Genomic DNA, 16,533 nt, shown 5'->3' with positions numbered 1-16,533 from the left:
TCCCCCCCCCCTCTCTTGGACTATTTATGTTACTCCTGTTGTTGTGTTTCCTTTATTACGTATCCCGTAACTGGATAACTTACCAGCAATGATAGAGAGGTCCGTTGAAGTCTGATGGCACTATTTTCAAACGTTTTTATTTATAAAGGAGCACAAAAGTAAGGTTAATACAAACATTCAAATAATGCACGTCGTCAATTCTCAATCTGAAGCGCGTGTATAGTAATAATCATCATTAAGAAATAAGCTCTACTGTTGTCTAGGGGATAATATATTGTCCATTGGAAATATAAATGTCACTCCGAAGTCTGCAGGCTTCAGCCTTTTGGGAATCGCTGGGTTTCACGTGTTGCGACAGAGAGAGAGGGATTGGTGAGAAAAGGAAAAACTTGCCCGGGTCTTTATGAAGCAACTCCGTTGAATCAGGAGAGCATTGGTTCCCCGTTGTTAGTTCGAAGTCCTTTTCGGTGTTATCAGCCACCTGCTCCCCAAGCAAAGGAGAAACTGAACGCGCGTGGCTTTCAATGGCTTCCCGCTAGCCGGGGAGCACTGAGTGTTGGTGTGTCCTTCTGGTGCGTCGCTGGGGTACCGCCTCCTGCAGTCCCCTTTTATCTTGACTTGCAGTGTTGTAGATGTCCATCAAAGTAGGGTGATGCAAACCCCACCCCCACATTGCCCGAGGGCTTTACACGTGTTCTCCATGAGACAATAGTCAATGTCGCCTTATTTTGCATCCTGGTGGAACGCGGTATTCGGCACGCCTCTCTCTCTCCCATTTCCTGTGTCTATTCAGCACCTCTCTCTCTCTCTCCCACTTCCTGGGTCGACTGACCCCCCCCCCCCCCCCCCCCAACTAGTGCTCTTGCGATTCTCACAAAGGAGGGGGCTGGGATCATAACACCTTGCTATCACACATACTTTACAAATATCTGAGATGAGAGAATTGGAATGTAATGGTGAGGTTGTATAAGACATTGGTTAGACCGAACTTGTAGTATTGTGTGCAGTTTTGGTCACCTAATTTCAGGAAGGATATTAATAAGGTTGAAGGAGTGCAGAGAAGGTTTACAAGGATGTTGCCAGGACTTGAGAAACTGAGTTACAGAGAAAGGTTGAATAGGTTAGGACTTTATTCCCTGGAGCGTAGGATAATGAAGGGTGATTTGATAGAGATAAACTCAATCCCTTGATTTATAAAAGTTAACACCCCATAAGCTTTCATAACTACCCTATCTACCTGTGAGGCAACTTTCAGGGAACTGTGGGCATGTACCCCCAGATCCTTCTGCTCCTCCACACTACCAAGTATCCTGCCATTTACTTTGTACTCTACCTTGCAGCTTGTCCTTCCGAAGTGTACCACCTCATACTTCTCCGGGCTGAATTCCAACAGCCAATTCTCAGCCCACTTCTGCATCCGATCAACGTATGTCTGAAATCTTCGAGAACCCTCTACACTATCTACAACACCACCAACCTTTGTGTCGTCTGCAAACTTGCCAACGCACCCTTCTACCCTCACATCCAGGTCATTAATAAAAATCAAGAAAAAGTAGAGGTCCTAGAACAGATCCTTGTGGGACACCACAGGTCACAACCCTCCAATCTGAATGTACTCCCTCCAGCATGACATTCTGCAGGCAAACCAATTCTGAATCCTCCTGGACAAACTTCCCTGGATCACATGGATTCTGAATTTCTGAATAAGCCTACCGTGTGGAACCTTGTCAAATGCCTTACTAAAATCCATGTAGATCACATCCACTGCACTACCTTCATCTATATGCTAGGTCATCAATATGCTCCTCAAATAACTCTATCAGGCTTGTTACACACAATCTGCCCTTCATAAAGCCATGCTGACTGTCCCTGATCAGACCATGATTCTCTAAATGCCCATAGATCCTATCAATATGAATCTTTTCCAACAGCTTTCCCACCACAGACGTAAGGCTCACTGATCTATAATTACGCGAGCTATCCATGCTAACTATTTTGAACAAGGGGACAACATTCACCTCCCTCCAATCCTCCGGTACCATTCCTGTGGACAACGAGGACATAAAGATCCTAGCCAGAGGCTTAGAATGCTCTTCCCTCGCCTCGTGGAGCGGACTGGGGAATATTCCGTCCGGCCCTGTGGACTTATCCGTCCTAATGTATTTTAACAACTCCAACACCTCCTCTCTCTTAATATCAACATGCTCCAGACCATTAACCTCACTCATATTGTCCTCCCCATCATCACGTTCCCTCTCATTGTTGAATACCGAAGAGAAGTATTCATTGAGGACCTCACTCACTTCCATAGCCTCCAGGCATATCTTCACACATTTATCTCTAATCAGTCCTACCTTCACAACTGTCAACTTTTTTTGTTCACATAATTGAAGAATGCCTTGGGGTTTCCCCTTACCCTACTCACCAAGGCCTTCTCATGCCCCCTTCTTGCTCTTCTCAGCCCCTTCTTAAGCTCCTTTCTTGTTACCCTATTTTCCTCAATACACCCATCTGATCCTTGCTTCCTAAACCTCATGTATGCTGCCTTCTTCCATCTGACTAGATTTTCCACCTCACTTGTCACCCATGGTTCTTACAAACTACAACTCTTTATCTTCCTCACTGGGACAAATTTATCCCTAACATCCTGCAAGATATCCTTAAACATCGACCACATCCATAGTACATTTCCCTGCAAAACCATCATCTCAATTCACACCCGCAAGTTCTAGCCTTATAGCATCATAATTTGCCCTTACCCAATTCCTGTCCTCCCTGATTCTACCCTTTTGCATGATAATGCTAAAGGCCAGGGAGCGGTGATCACTGTCCCCCAGATGCTCACCTGCTGAGAGATCTGGAACCTGACCCGGTTCGTTGCCTATATCTGGTATGGCATTCCCCCTAGTCGGACTTTCAACATACTGTGACAGGAATCCGTCCTGGACAAACTTAACAAATTCTGCCCCATCTAAACTATCTAATCAGGTGCCAATCAATATTAGGGATGTTAAAGTCACCCATGATAACAACCCTGTTCGTTTTGCACCTTTCCAAAATCCGCCTCCCAATCTGCTTCTCGGTATCTCTGCTGCTACCAGTGGGCCCATAGAATACCCCAAAATAGAGTAACTGCACCCTTCCTGTTCCTGATTTCCACCCATACTGACTCAAAAGAGGATCCTGCTAGATTACCCGCCCTTTCTATAACTGTAATAGTATCACTAACCAGTAATGACACCCCTCCTCCCTTTTAACCCCTCTCTATCCATTTTAAGGCACTGAAATCCAGGAATATTGAGAATCCATTCCTGCCCTGGTGCCAGCCAAGTCTCTGTAATGACCACTACATCATAATTCCATGTACGTATCCAAGCTCTCAGTTCATCACCTTTGTTCCTGATGTCTCTTGCATTGAAGTATACACACTTTAGCCCTTCTACCTTACTACCTTTATACCCTTTATTCTGCTTCTCTTTCCACAAAGCCTCTCTATATGTTAGATCTGGCTTTATTCCATGCACTTCTTTCACTGCTCAATCCCCCCGGATCCCATCTTCCTTGTAAATTAGATTAAACCCTCCTGAACCATGCTAGCAAACCTACCTGCAAGGATATTGCTCCCCCACTAGTTCAGGTGCAACCCATCAAATATGTACAGGTCCCACCTTCCCCAGAAGAGATCCCAATGATCCAAAAACCTAAAACCCTGCCCCCCACACCAACACCTCAGCCACGCATTCAACTGCCATCTCCTCCAAATCTTACCATCTCTATCACGTAGCTCTGGCAGGAATCCTGAGAACACCACCATTGAGGTCCTGCTCTTCAGCTTTCTGCCTAGTTCCCGAAACTCACACTTCAGGACCTCATCCCTCTTCCTGCCTATGTCATTGGTACCAACATGTGTCACGACTTCTGGTTGCTTTCCCTCTCGTACCAGGATGTCATGCACCCGGTCAGAGACATCACTAACCCTGGCACCCGGGAGGCAACAAACCACGTGGGTGTCGTTCTCACGTCCTCAAAATCTCCTGTCTGCTCTCCTGACTATTGTCTGCAGTGACGACAGCTCTCCTCTTCTCTGTCCCATCCTTCTGAACCACAGGTTCAAAGTCAGGGCCAGAGGCCCTGCCACCATGGCTCACACCTGGTCGGTCGTCACTGCCAACAGAATCCAGGACGGTAAACTTATTATTCAGGGGAATGGCTACAGGGGTGCTCTGCACTACATGTCTACCTACCTTCGCTTTCCCCCCTCTGACTCACCCAATGACCTGCTTCCGGCAGCCTAGGTATGGCTAACTCCCTGTAGCTCTCATCTATGGCTGCCTCGTTCTCCCTTATGAGTCAAAGGTCATCCAGCTACTGCTCCAGATTCCTCACACTGTCTTCCAGATCACCCAGCCGCGAGCACTTCTGGCAGAAGTGACTTTGCGGGAGAGGGGAGCTCCCCCAAGACTGCCGCATCTCACAGGAGAGCCACATCACTGTCTCAGGAGGCATTGTAAAGACTAACTGGGAACAAGCTCGCCCTCCGCCTGTTCTCATCGAAGCCTCTCGAGTCAAAGCCTGAAAGCTCCACTCCTTCACTGCTCCACTCACTCACTGGCCGCTTTCCCTGCTGCAACCTGTGCTTATTAGACTTCCTGTCACCTTCCCGGCAGCTTGTATCAGCCCGATGGGATACACCCTAAGTTACAGAGAGAGGCAAGTGAAGAGATTGCTGGGGCCTTGACCATTATACTTGTGTCCTTCCTAGCCACAACAAACTCCTGGAGAACTGGCTAGTACCTCATGTTGTTCCGTCAGTCAAGAAATGCTCCAGGGAATAACCTCGATGAGCATTGAAACTGCCGAGATACAGTCGGCTGTGCACCAAGTGCTGATAAATGGGACCCGTGTAGACAGTGAGTGGATGGTCAGAACAGGTATGGCCGGCCAAAGGCCTGTTCCCGTGCTCTGTGATCCACCACTCCGGACATGGTAAATTAATGATGGTGGCACCGCAAGGCATTGATTTCAAAACTCCACACCCCTCTCCAACCTGAAATAAACCAGACTGAACCCCTTTCTCACCACTGGAAGTATCTGTTTCTTCCAAGATTACATACAAATTGGTCACTTCTGCTAAACAAATGGGAATTGCTGAAGGTCTTGTGTCTTCTTCCCTTAATGTTGCTGCCTCACAGCAAAAGTAACCCTCTCACAGTGTCAGAATCAGTGATTAAATCCGGCCCCAAATGCTGTGTTTTAATCCCTGCACATGTGATCACATCTCCCCTGCATCTGGCATTTCAAATAGCCTTTTTCTGATTCAGTCTGAGAGCTGACAAACCATGTCTTCCCACAGACAGTTCCACCTGTTGGTGTGTCCTCTTTCATCCACTTCCGGGGAAGTTGAATTTCCATAAGACCTCTTGCCAATCAGACACCGATTTATCCATGCTAGAATCTTTGCTGCAGTACCATGGACTCGTAGCTTGTTAAGCAGCCTCAAGTATAGGCCTTTCAAAAATCCATGTACACAATATCAACCGATTCACCTTTGTCTGTCCTGCCTGATAAATCTTCAAAGAATTCCTAATGATTCGTCAGACAAGATTTTCCCTTGAGGAAACCATACTAACTATAGCTTATTTTATCATGTGTTTCCAAGTACCCTGAGACCTCATCCTCAGTAATGGATTCCAACATCATCCCAATCACGGAGGTCAGGCTGACTGGCCTAGAGCTGTCTTTCTTCCGCCTCTCCCCCTACTTGAAGAGTGGAGTGACATTTGCAATTTTCCAGTCTTCCCGAATCTTTCCTGAATCTAGTGATTCTGAAAGGTCTTTTAATGCCTCCAAAATCTCTTCAGCCTCCACTTTCAGAACTCTGATGTGTACACCATCCAGTCCGAGTATCGTATCTACCTTCAGACCTGTCAGTTTCCCAAAACCTTTCTGTCTAGTTACACAATTCATGACCTGGAACTTCCACCAGACCCAAAATACTTATTCCGTTCTTCTGCTGTTTTGTTGTCCCCCATTGCTACCTCTCCAGCATCATTTTCCAGCTGGTCAATATCGACTCTCGCCTCTCCTTTACACTTGATATATCTGAAGAAGCTTTTGGTATCCTCTTTAATATTATTGTCAAGCTAACTTCCAAATTCCATCTTGATCTTCTTAGTGGCTTTTTTCAGTTGCCTTATGTTGGTTCTAAAAAGAACCCAATCCTCTAACTTCCCACTCCTGTTCGCTCTGTTGTATGCTCTCTCTTTGGCTCTTATGTTGGCTTTGACGGCTCTTGTTAGACACGTTTGTGTTATCTTTATTTTAGAATATTTCTTCATCTTTGGTATGTATATATCCCGTGCTATTTGAATTGCTTCCAGAAATTCCAGCCATTGCTGGTCTGTCGTTATCCCTGCTGAGTTCTGTACCAATCCATTCCGGCCAAAACACCTCTTCTGCCTCTAATTCCATTTACTACACCGAAGCACTCATACATCAAGATTTTAGCCTCTCCATTTCATGTCTCAGGATGAATTCAATCATATTATGATCACTTTCCCCTCAGGGTTCTTTTACCTGAAGTTCTCCAATCAATTCTGGTTCATTGCACAACACCCAATCCAGAACAGCTGATCCCCCGACTGGGCTTAAACGACAAACTGCTCTAAAAAGCCATCGCATAGGCATTCCAGAAATTTCCCTTCTTGGGATCCAGCACCAACCTAATTTTCTAATCTACCTGCATATGGATATATCTCATGGCTATTGTAACATTGCTCTTTTGGCATGTAATTTCTAACTCCCTTTGTAATTTGTGGATCACTTCCTTACTACAGTTTGGGGACCTGTATTTAACTCCCATCCAGATCTTTTTACCCTTGCAGTTTCTTAAATCTATCCAGAATGTTTCAACACCTTCTAATTCTATGTCACCTCTTTCTAATGATATAAATTTTTGTACCAATAGAGCAACGCTGCCCACTCTGCCTTCCTGCCGGTTCTTGGGCATTCAGCTCCCAGCTACTGTATAATCATTCAGTCATTTAGCAGCAATGCCTACAACATCATACCAGCCAATCTGCAACTGTGTTACAAGTTCATCCACATTATTCCCTATGCTGTGCACATTCAGGTACAACACTTTCACACCTGTATTCGCTCTTTTTGATTTTTTCCACCTTTTATGTTCAATTTGTCCTGTTAACTGCAATTATGCCCAATCTACAGCCCCTCCTTACTTCACCTTGCCACTGTTTGTAAACCAGCTACACATCTTCAGCACTATTATCCGCCGTTCCTCTGATACCTCTTGCATTGTAATTTACTCTATTTACACCTTGCTTAATCTTCTGATTTTTAATTGTCTGCACAACATCTCTCTCCACAGCCCTTCCACTAACTGTTCTGGCACTTTGGTTCCCATTCCCATGCAACTCCCAGTTTAATCTCATATGATGCAGAATTAATAGACCTTCCCACTAGGATATTATTCCCCTTCCCATTCAGGTGCAAATCGTCTCTTCTGTAAAGGTCCCACCTTCCCTGGAAGAGAGCCCAATGATCCAGAAATCTTCAGCCCACCCCCATATACCGATTCCTTTTCACATATTAAACTGCATAGACATCCTGTTTCCGGCCTCACTAGCACATGCCACGGGTTGCAAGCCTGAGATCACAGCCCTGGAGTTATTGCCCTTTAACTTAGCACCTAGCTCCTCGATTGAGACAGTTGCTTAACACCGTTGCACAGTCCGTCTCTCTGTCTGACTTGGGTAGCTCTGGGTGTCCTCCAGGCGCACTCTCTTCCTGAAGCCTGTGAGATCATAAAATACAACCAAAGCAATTTATAAAACAGCTCCTGTACTGGTAAAGCACTCCCAGTTAAAGCACTCTCTTCTTATCCACTCCCCTACTCCCTTTCCTTTTGCAAACTTCAGAGTTGCTACCAGGTCCGAATCCACAGTAGGGACCTTTATATCTCACAAGAGGTTCTATAAACAGGTGTCCTTCTCTGATGCGGAGGTCACTGATACCCCAAACCTTTCACAATCTGGACTCGCAGCCCATGATGGTGACAGCTGTCCCCAGACCCTGGCGTTCTGTAACAAAAAAAAAATTTGAAAAGAAGATTAGACTATAATTAATATGAAGATAGAATTGTTGCTTCCTGAAAGGACTCATATACTGTGAGATCCAATGGATCATATCCTCTTTAGTTGACACCTTAATTTGCCCTGTGACCCATCTTCCCCACGTGATTGAACTACCATTCATCCCTCTTTCTCACAACAGCCCAACACCACCCCCTACCTTCTGCGGACCCACAGCCTTCCCACACTCACCCCACGCCCACACGTCCACCCATAACCTCTACCCACACACACAGACAGATCCGCCTCACCACCAAACCCCCTCCCAGCCTGGGCAACCGCAAGTAACCGATCCCACAGTCAGTTCTCGGGCGCAAAGCTAAATCAGGTCTGCCTCATTCTAAGAAGGATATCAAGACTTTGAAGAGCGTGCAGAAGAGGCTTACCAGGATATTTCCTGGGGTAGAGAGCATGGGGTGTAGCGAAAAGTTGGATAAAGTTGGAGTTTCTCTTGAGAGGTTCAGGCTGGTTTGAATCTTCATTGAGGTTTATAGGATCATGAGAGGAAATAGTTAGACAATGGTTGAAATGTCTAACAACAGAGGTCATGCATTTAAGGTGAGAGGGGGGTAACTTTAAAAGTGGTGTGAGGGGTAAATGTTTCTTTCAGAGAGTGGTGGGTCGTTGGAACATGCTGCCGGTGTGGATAGTAGGGACCGATCACGGTGAGAACCTGAAAACTCTGACAGTCAGCGGCAGGGCTTAAAACCCGGCCGTTCGAACTGTAAAGACTTGAGTTAACCACAATGGAACCGTTGTATAAGTCGTTGGTGAGACTGTGTTTGCAGTAAAAAGTATAGTTCTAGCCGCTGTATGTTTGAAAAGGCTCGGTTAACGTGGAAAGAGTGCAGAGATTTGTGAGTCTGTCGTCCGAGCCAGAAGACCTCAATGCTGGGGAGAGAATGGCCACTGTATGTCTTTACTCCCTGAAATGTAGGAGACTGTGCAGCGACCTTAAAAAAGTGTTTTAAATTATGAAGGTCAGAATAACAGCCTGTCTGTTTTTATTGTGTCATTCAGATCATCGCCCGTTAGTTGGTGCTTTCCTCCACCTGGACGGCAGACAGGCAGACGACAATCAACCAACGTCAGTCAGAGTCAGAATGGACACAGGTATGTTCACTGGGCTCTTTCTCATTAAAACGCTGTCATTGTGGTACACGGGTAGTCAAATCATCAATAGTTCAGAGGAATAAACCTGGGAGCTAAAGGGACACAGCAAAACTGCCGTCATTGATCCTACTGGTAAAGTGACCATGAGCACTGGAACAATTCACCAGGTCCTGTGCAGGGACCTAACAATCAGAATGGTCGGATCACCCCACTCACCATGCAAATCTTCACTTGAGTGAAAGGAGAGGGAGCTCCTAAGAGTACAGTGGGTGTGGATGTAACTCAGAGAGGAATACAACAACGGGCAATGTAACAGTCCAGGGAAAAGACAGAATCTCTGTCAGTACTTGGTACGCCCTGATGTGGGAAATACCTCCAACAGCCAGTGAGAGAAACATGGTGTTTTCTCTTTTGAAAGGACAGCAGTGAGTTCTCCCTGGATTTTCGGCTTATTGCTCAATGGAGGTGAGGGGAGTTCCCAGTGTCTGTTTTCTGTGGCCGAGTTAAGGAGCATTATATTGTGGGAGAACGGGCTGGGTGCGGCAGACAGTGAATGATTGTACAGAAAGAATCACATAGGTGGACTGATTCATCGACTTACAGACTCGGTGGCATTGTGTAAATTTTGGACTGTTGTCAAAATGTTCAGCATCCAATTAGAAATATGAACAGATAGTCACCAAGTACAGTTAATTCGGGTAAATGTGAGGAGTTGCACCTTGGGAGGTCAAGTTCACGAGCAATGTGCGCAGAGAATGCTGGGACCATTAGGAAGGCTGTTGTATTGACGGGTCTTGTGATGGATGTGCATTGCTCCCTGAAAGTGCAACAAAATTGGTAGCATGCTAACAACTAGCTGATGTGTGAGTATGTATTTTTCAAAGTTGTAACTGGATGAACGTTGGTTAAGATACAATCTCAGTATTGTGCACAAAGTTGTTAGCCACATCACGAGGATGAGTTTCACCACGATTACAGAATATTGGCTTCCGGGAGAAGTCTATCACCCTTGGATTGCTTTCTCTGGAGTGTCAGAGAATGAAGCCTCAATCTCAGAGAATCCATAAATTTGTGAGAGGCATAGCACAGTTCGGTAGTCTGTGACTCTGCCAGATATCAAGCTCTAGGGTGAATAGGTTTAAGGTTAGAGGGTAAAGTTTAAAGGGGAATTAGGATGCATGTTTTCCACAGAGAGTGATCAATGTCTGGAATGAGCTGCCGAGGGAGGGACTGGAAACAGATACTCAGCAGCGTCTGAGAGGCGTTTGAAATTATGAGTAGGCTGGGAACGGAGGGGTATTCACCGTGTTCCAGAAGATGGAATTGGTTTAAGTTGGCATTGTGTCCACATATGCATGATACATCTACTATTTTATGCTCTATGATTGACTACAGATCTGAACTCTGCAATCTCCGCCTTTCTGTCAAAATGTGACGATCACCAACTGTTCCAGTTGACGAGATTCTACATGGAGCGACTGGAGCAGGCGATTGAGGAGGGCGTGGAGGGAGTCAGCTTCATGTTAATGGGCGAGGATCACTTCACTGGGCCAGAGTATCACGTAAGTGGTTGGAACATAGGCTGAGTGTAGATTCGACAGAATCAATCACAGACCGACAGAACCGGTGTAACGGCACCACTCGGCAGTGAAAACCCTGCAATGTTGTGGTCAACATCAAGAAAAGAGTTTTCATTTTCAGAAACACTGAAGTTTTATTAAACATGACGTACTTTCACCCTCTTGATTTCCTCCTTTAGTAACTCTTGCATTTCTTATGCTCATCAAGTACCAAATTTGATCATTTGATCCTTCAAACCAATATTTGCGATGAGCTCAAGGGGATTGATATCTCTAAAAAACCAACGTTCCCTAAACGAAGGTACCCTTGCCTTTTATTCTTTCAGGAACATTCAAACTCTTCACTTATGGCTATTTATGCATTTGAAGTCTGTACTCTCAAAATATCAGTTTTGGAGGCCTCACACTTACCAAGCACATCTGTACCAGAAAACAGCCAGTTCCAATCTGCTTTTGTCAGATCCTTTCTGGTACCATCAAAATTTGCCGTTCTCCAGTTTATTATCTTAACCCGAGGACCAGACCTATCAGTTTCTATAATGATATTTAAACTAATGGTATTTTGATCACAAGAACTGAGCTGTTCCTCTGCACACATCACTGTCGCTTGCCCTGTCTTGTTCCCTAATAGGATGAACTCTCTCCAGTTGCGACCTGAATATATTGATCACAGAAACTTCCCTGGATACATTTGACATACAATATCCCATCCAGCCCTATAACGCGGTTTGCCAGTCAATAAATGGAAAGTTGATTGTCTACCATCAGAATCATGTGTTTCTTGTTTCTGTGATCTTTCTGCACATTTGTTCCTATAAATCCCATTGACTATTGGGTGCGCTATAACATAATCCCACTAACGTGGTCATCCCTTTCTTGTTTCATAGTTTCACCCATGTGATCTCAGTGGACCAGCTATCCAATTTGTCCTTTCTGAACAATGCAGTGACATTTTCTCTGACTAGTTATGCCACCCCTCCATCTGTAATCCCTCCCGCTCTGTCGAATCGTGTCTAACCCAAAAGAACCCTGGAATGCTGAGCTACCAGTCCTGCACTTCCTCCAGCCAAATCACATTCATGGTTACAATGATGTAATTCAATGTGCTGATCCACGCGATAGGCTGGTCTTTCCTACAGTACTCCTTGCATTGAAATAATATGCATTTTTGAAAAAAAAAACTTTCACGATATTCATCCTTTAGTTTCCTGACCTTGCATGTCGGCTTAACTACATCTTTTCCACCCAGCCACTCCAGAATCCACTCTGGTTCTTCATCCCCCTGCAGCTCAAGTTTAACACCTCCCCTCTCCCCATGCAGCGGTAACAACCCTTCCCACAAAGTTAACAATTCCCCTCCAGTTCGGGTGTAAAGTGATCACTTCTGTCCAGGCCCAACTTCCTTTGAAGAGAGTCCAGACATCCGAACATTAGACCTCACTAGCTCGTGGTAGGGGTAGCAATCCTGAGAACACAGCACTTCAGTTTAGCATCTAACTTTGCAGAACTTCATCACACTCCCTACTCTTGTCTTTGTGGACCACGACTGCGGGCTGCTCACCGTAACCGTAAGAAAGCTTCAGACTTGATGCGAGATATCGTTGGCCGTGACAACATACCATCCAGGAATATTGTTCTCGTCAAAAGTAATCTCCTGCCTGTTTTCCTAACCATTGAATTCCCCTGTTAGTGCAGTTCACTCTTCTGATTCACAAAACGAAACTCAGAGTCAGATATAATCACCGTGGCTTTCCTCTGCTAGGTCACTCTCCGCAACTAAAGCTGTATACCTGTTATAGAGGGGTTTCCTGCAGTGGCTGTCTATCCCCTTTCCCCCTCCTGTGTCCTCCGCCTTGGGTATAGCTCCCTCCTTGTATCGCTTGTGAGCCAACCTCGCAGCCTCTCGAATTATCCTGGGCTCATCCAGCTGCAGGTCCAATTCCTGAGCACAGTCTATAAGAAGCTGCAGCTGGATAAAATTCCTGAAGGTGTAGTCATCGGGGACCCTGGAGGTCTCCCTGCCTTGCCACAGCCATATGAATAGCTGTCCCTTATCCTGTCTGGTATTCTCACTGTTCTAACCATTAAAAAGGAAAGGGAAATACTATATAAAATCTACCTAAAGCCTCTGCCTCTCCTCACTGAACCCTCTCTGACTCAAAGCCTCAACTCCCCACTCTATTTCTGACTCACTCACGCTATGTGTGCTCTGCTTAAAACTTGCGAAGCGGATGATTCCCCGCAATCAGTGACATTCAGAAGATGATGTCCGACCCCACTCTCTTCTTTTAAAACCTTTCCTCCACTTTGAACACTCCAGTGGCTGTTAGTGATCTGTTGGGAGCAGTATGTGCTGTATCAGTCCACGTTCAGGGTATATTTGTACCCATCCCTCCGCTCCTCAATATATTTCCCATTGTTCATTACAGCGTGTGACTGAGCTCGCGGAGAAGGGAAATCGAGCGGGCGCTTCCAAACTCCTCCTGGATCTGGTGATGGAGAAGGGCTCCGGGGCCCGGAGGGTGTTGTGGGGATCCTTTGTGAAACTACATCACCATCTACCGAAGCTGAGCAGAATATTGAATGAAATACGGGAACGAGGTACGGTGAACAATACACTGTGTGTTACAGATGTAAATGCTGATGAATTTACAGTATTACACAGAACAGACTTCATGCAGGTTAATCTGTTTGAACAGGTCACGGCCAGTTTGCCTACATGGACATGGAGTGGAGTTTATCTGAACTGCCCGCGCATCTGCAAGGTAAGTGATTGAAAGGATATCTCAAAGTCTTTATTTCGCCCTGAGAATATATGCCCCTGTTTAGCTCTTGCCGGAATCTGGGCGTCAGGTTTGTGTTGATGTGTCTGGAGGACTGAAACACATTTGGATTTGCCATCGTCCACAAGCACCAGGCCAGGTTTGGAGTTTTTGAGCTGAACCGTCGGGGACATGTCCATTGATCGGCTGCAGGGAACGAAGCAATTTTGCTAATTCCGTGTACGGCAGCATTGACGAGGAGTCCTGAGAGTTGCCAACTCCTGAAGTAAGGCAGAGGGATCCAATTGGAACCACGAATCCCAGCTTAGGAAGTCTAATATCACTGCATCCAGAACGTATATTTCCTGGGATTCTTCAGCAGTGCGGTGACTCAGCACCTCTCCATATGTCGGGTCCTCAGAGGACAGGAGGCTGTGGAAATTTTATAAAGACTTTAATACCCTGTCTGGCTCAGACTGGATAAGGAATACATTCTCTTTACTATTACAACGTGACCAAGTCTGAAAACATGAGTCCCCAACAACATCTTATAACTGCAACGTGCAGTCAATGCGCCGAATGCCTTCCTCACTATCCCAATTACCTGAGATGCCGCTTTCAGCGAACTATGCACTGACGCTTCCAAATTAATAACACTCCAGCGGGAACCTGGCATTTATTGTATATAAGGGGCAATAATGGGGGATGTCACAAGTAGTTTTCTTTATTTTTTAACCTGGAGAGTGGTGTCTGGAAAGCACCGTTGTGATGATTGCAAATGCTGATACATTGATGAATGTATGGTCATGTGCTACACAGGAGTGAAGGAGCAGAGTGTTTGTGGAGCTGGTTAATAAGGTCAGAAGATAACCGGTGAAGGGAATGTGTATGACACTCGATGTACAAACACAGCAGTTAACTATTCAGGACTGTGTGCGTTGACCTCTTGGGGTTGGGGGAGGGGTTGCAAACGTAACTTGCAGGAAAGATGTCAAGCCAATGGGGCGGGGAAATTATTTTGCTCAAGGATTTATTTTCAGCACGGTATATCAGAATTTTATCTGAACTTCTTCAAAGCCTTTCCGAGAGTAAATGTGTTGGAAAGCTCAGGAACATTAGAATAGATACTTACAAACTTTTTTTTTGTGTCCTAAGACATTCAGAGGAAACACAAGGAGACTCTGCGGGCACAAACTGAAACACTGAGAGTGTACACGATTCTGATGAGGGAGAAGGTGAAGGTTTTCCCTTTGGTTGATCGATACGCTGAGCTCACGGTCATTTCTACTGTTCGAGATGAGACAATGGTGGAAACTGAGCTGCTGGCAAGAGGCAGACACCATGAGGAGTGGAGAGAGAAACTTCTCCGCAGAGAGCTGGAGAAAATCCACATTAATCATCTGTTTCTGAAAAGTTACTCACAAGGTTTTCGGGCCCCATCGAAGGGTTTCTTCGCCCGACCAAGTTCAAGATGTTCGGTAGCAGTAGCCGGAGGCCCAGGGATCGGGAAAACAACAATGGTACAAAAGATTGTTTATGACTGGGCCACAGGGAAAATATATCAGCAATTCCAGTTTGTCTTCAGTTTCAAATTCCGGGATTTAAACTCCATTAACGGCAGAAAAAGCCTGATGGAACTGATTCTGTATCAGTATCCTTACTTTGGGAATTTCCTGAGAGAAGTCTGGAAGAACCCAAAGGGATTGCTGTTTATATTCGATGGTTTGGATGAATTCAATGACAAAATTGATTTTGCTGACAGTCGGAGAGATACAGAACCCAGGCACCGGTGTCCAGATCCCGAGTGGTGGTGTGAAGTGTCTGACATTGTGTACAGTTTAATCCAGGGCAAGCTGCTCCCAGGGTGTTCAGTGCTGGTGACCACCCGCCCCACTTCACTACATTCTTTGGAAAAGGCAGAGATCAGTGTCTGGGCTGAAATTCTGGGGTTTGTTGGTGAGGTACGGAAGGAATACTTCATGAAGTATTTTGAAGATCAGACCGTTGCAGCAGCTGTTTTCAAACATGTGAAAGAGAACGAGATACTGTACACCATGAGCTACAACCCCTCCTACTGCTGGATCCTCGCTCTGGCACTGGGACCCTTCTTCACACAAAGAGTCAGGGACCCGCAGCGAGTTCCCAAGACCATCACCCAACTGTACTCCTACTATATTTACAACGTCCTGAAAAACCACGGCCGTGAGATTGAGAACCCCCGTGATGTGATACTCAGGGTTGGTCAGATGGCCTTCAGAGGAGTGTGCGAGAAGAAGACTATCTTTACAGACGGAGATTTGATCAAGTTCAATCTGCAGCCTTCCCAGTTCCTGTTCGGGTTCCTGATGGAGCTTTTGGAGAGAGAGGATTCTGCCCAGAGCGTGGTGTACAGATTCCCACACCTCACCATCCAAGAGTTTGTAGCGGCAGTCGCACAATTCCTGAATCCACATCCCAGGGACATCCTGAAATTCCTCACAGAAGCCCACAACACGACAGATGAGCGATTTGAGCTATTTCTCCGTTTTGTTGCTGGTCTCTCCAACCCAATGACAGCTCGGGGCCTGGAGGAGTTTCTGGGTCCATTTCCTCATGAAACAACCTGCCGAGTGATTGACTGGATGAAGGAGGAGTTTAAACGCCAGGTTAGATACACATGGAATGAAGCTGGTAAAAGGCGCCTCCTGGACACATTGCACTACCTATTCGAGTCTCAAAACAGCGGGCTGGCTCAGGCCACACTAGGATCTTTGGATTCACTCTCATTTCGTGGAATGACTCTGACCCCGATAGACTGCGCAGTCCTGGGTCATATCATCACCTTCTGTGACACAATAAAACACCTCGACCTGTGGGACTGCCACATTCAGTGTGAAGGAATCCAACGTCTGGGACCCGGGCTACACAAGTGTCAGGTGTTGAGGTAAC

The 16,533-nt window shown here is 45.9% G+C and overlaps 1 protein-coding gene across 5 annotated transcripts in view; it reads left to right on the top strand.

Moving 5' to 3' along the window:
- Nucleotides 1–16,533, top strand: part of LOC132389694 (NACHT, LRR and PYD domains-containing protein 3-like) — a 53,374-nt gene that overhangs the window by 24,792 nt on the left and 12,049 nt on the right. For all 5 annotated transcript variants that reach the window (XM_059962255.1, XM_059962252.1, XM_059962253.1 and 2 more), the window contains 5 exons: nucleotides 9,171–9,263; nucleotides 10,659–10,825; nucleotides 13,273–13,444; nucleotides 13,543–13,608; nucleotides 14,761–16,528. In XM_059962255.1, the coding sequence (XP_059818238.1) occupies nucleotides 9,254–9,263; nucleotides 10,659–10,825; nucleotides 13,273–13,444; nucleotides 13,543–13,608; nucleotides 14,761–16,528 (2,183 nt within the window). In that variant the 5' untranslated portion in view covers nucleotides 9,171–9,253. The remainder of the gene's footprint in view (nucleotides 1–9,170; nucleotides 9,264–10,658; nucleotides 10,826–13,272; nucleotides 13,445–13,542; nucleotides 13,609–14,760; nucleotides 16,529–16,533) is intronic.

Source organism: Hypanus sabinus, unplaced genomic scaffold (genome assembly GCF_030144855.1).
Source record: "Hypanus sabinus isolate sHypSab1 unplaced genomic scaffold, sHypSab1.hap1 scaffold_628, whole genome shotgun sequence".
NCBI classification, from domain to species: Eukaryota; Metazoa; Chordata; class Chondrichthyes; order Myliobatiformes; family Dasyatidae; genus Hypanus; species Hypanus sabinus.
This window is presented reverse-complemented; position numbering and strand designations above follow the sequence as displayed.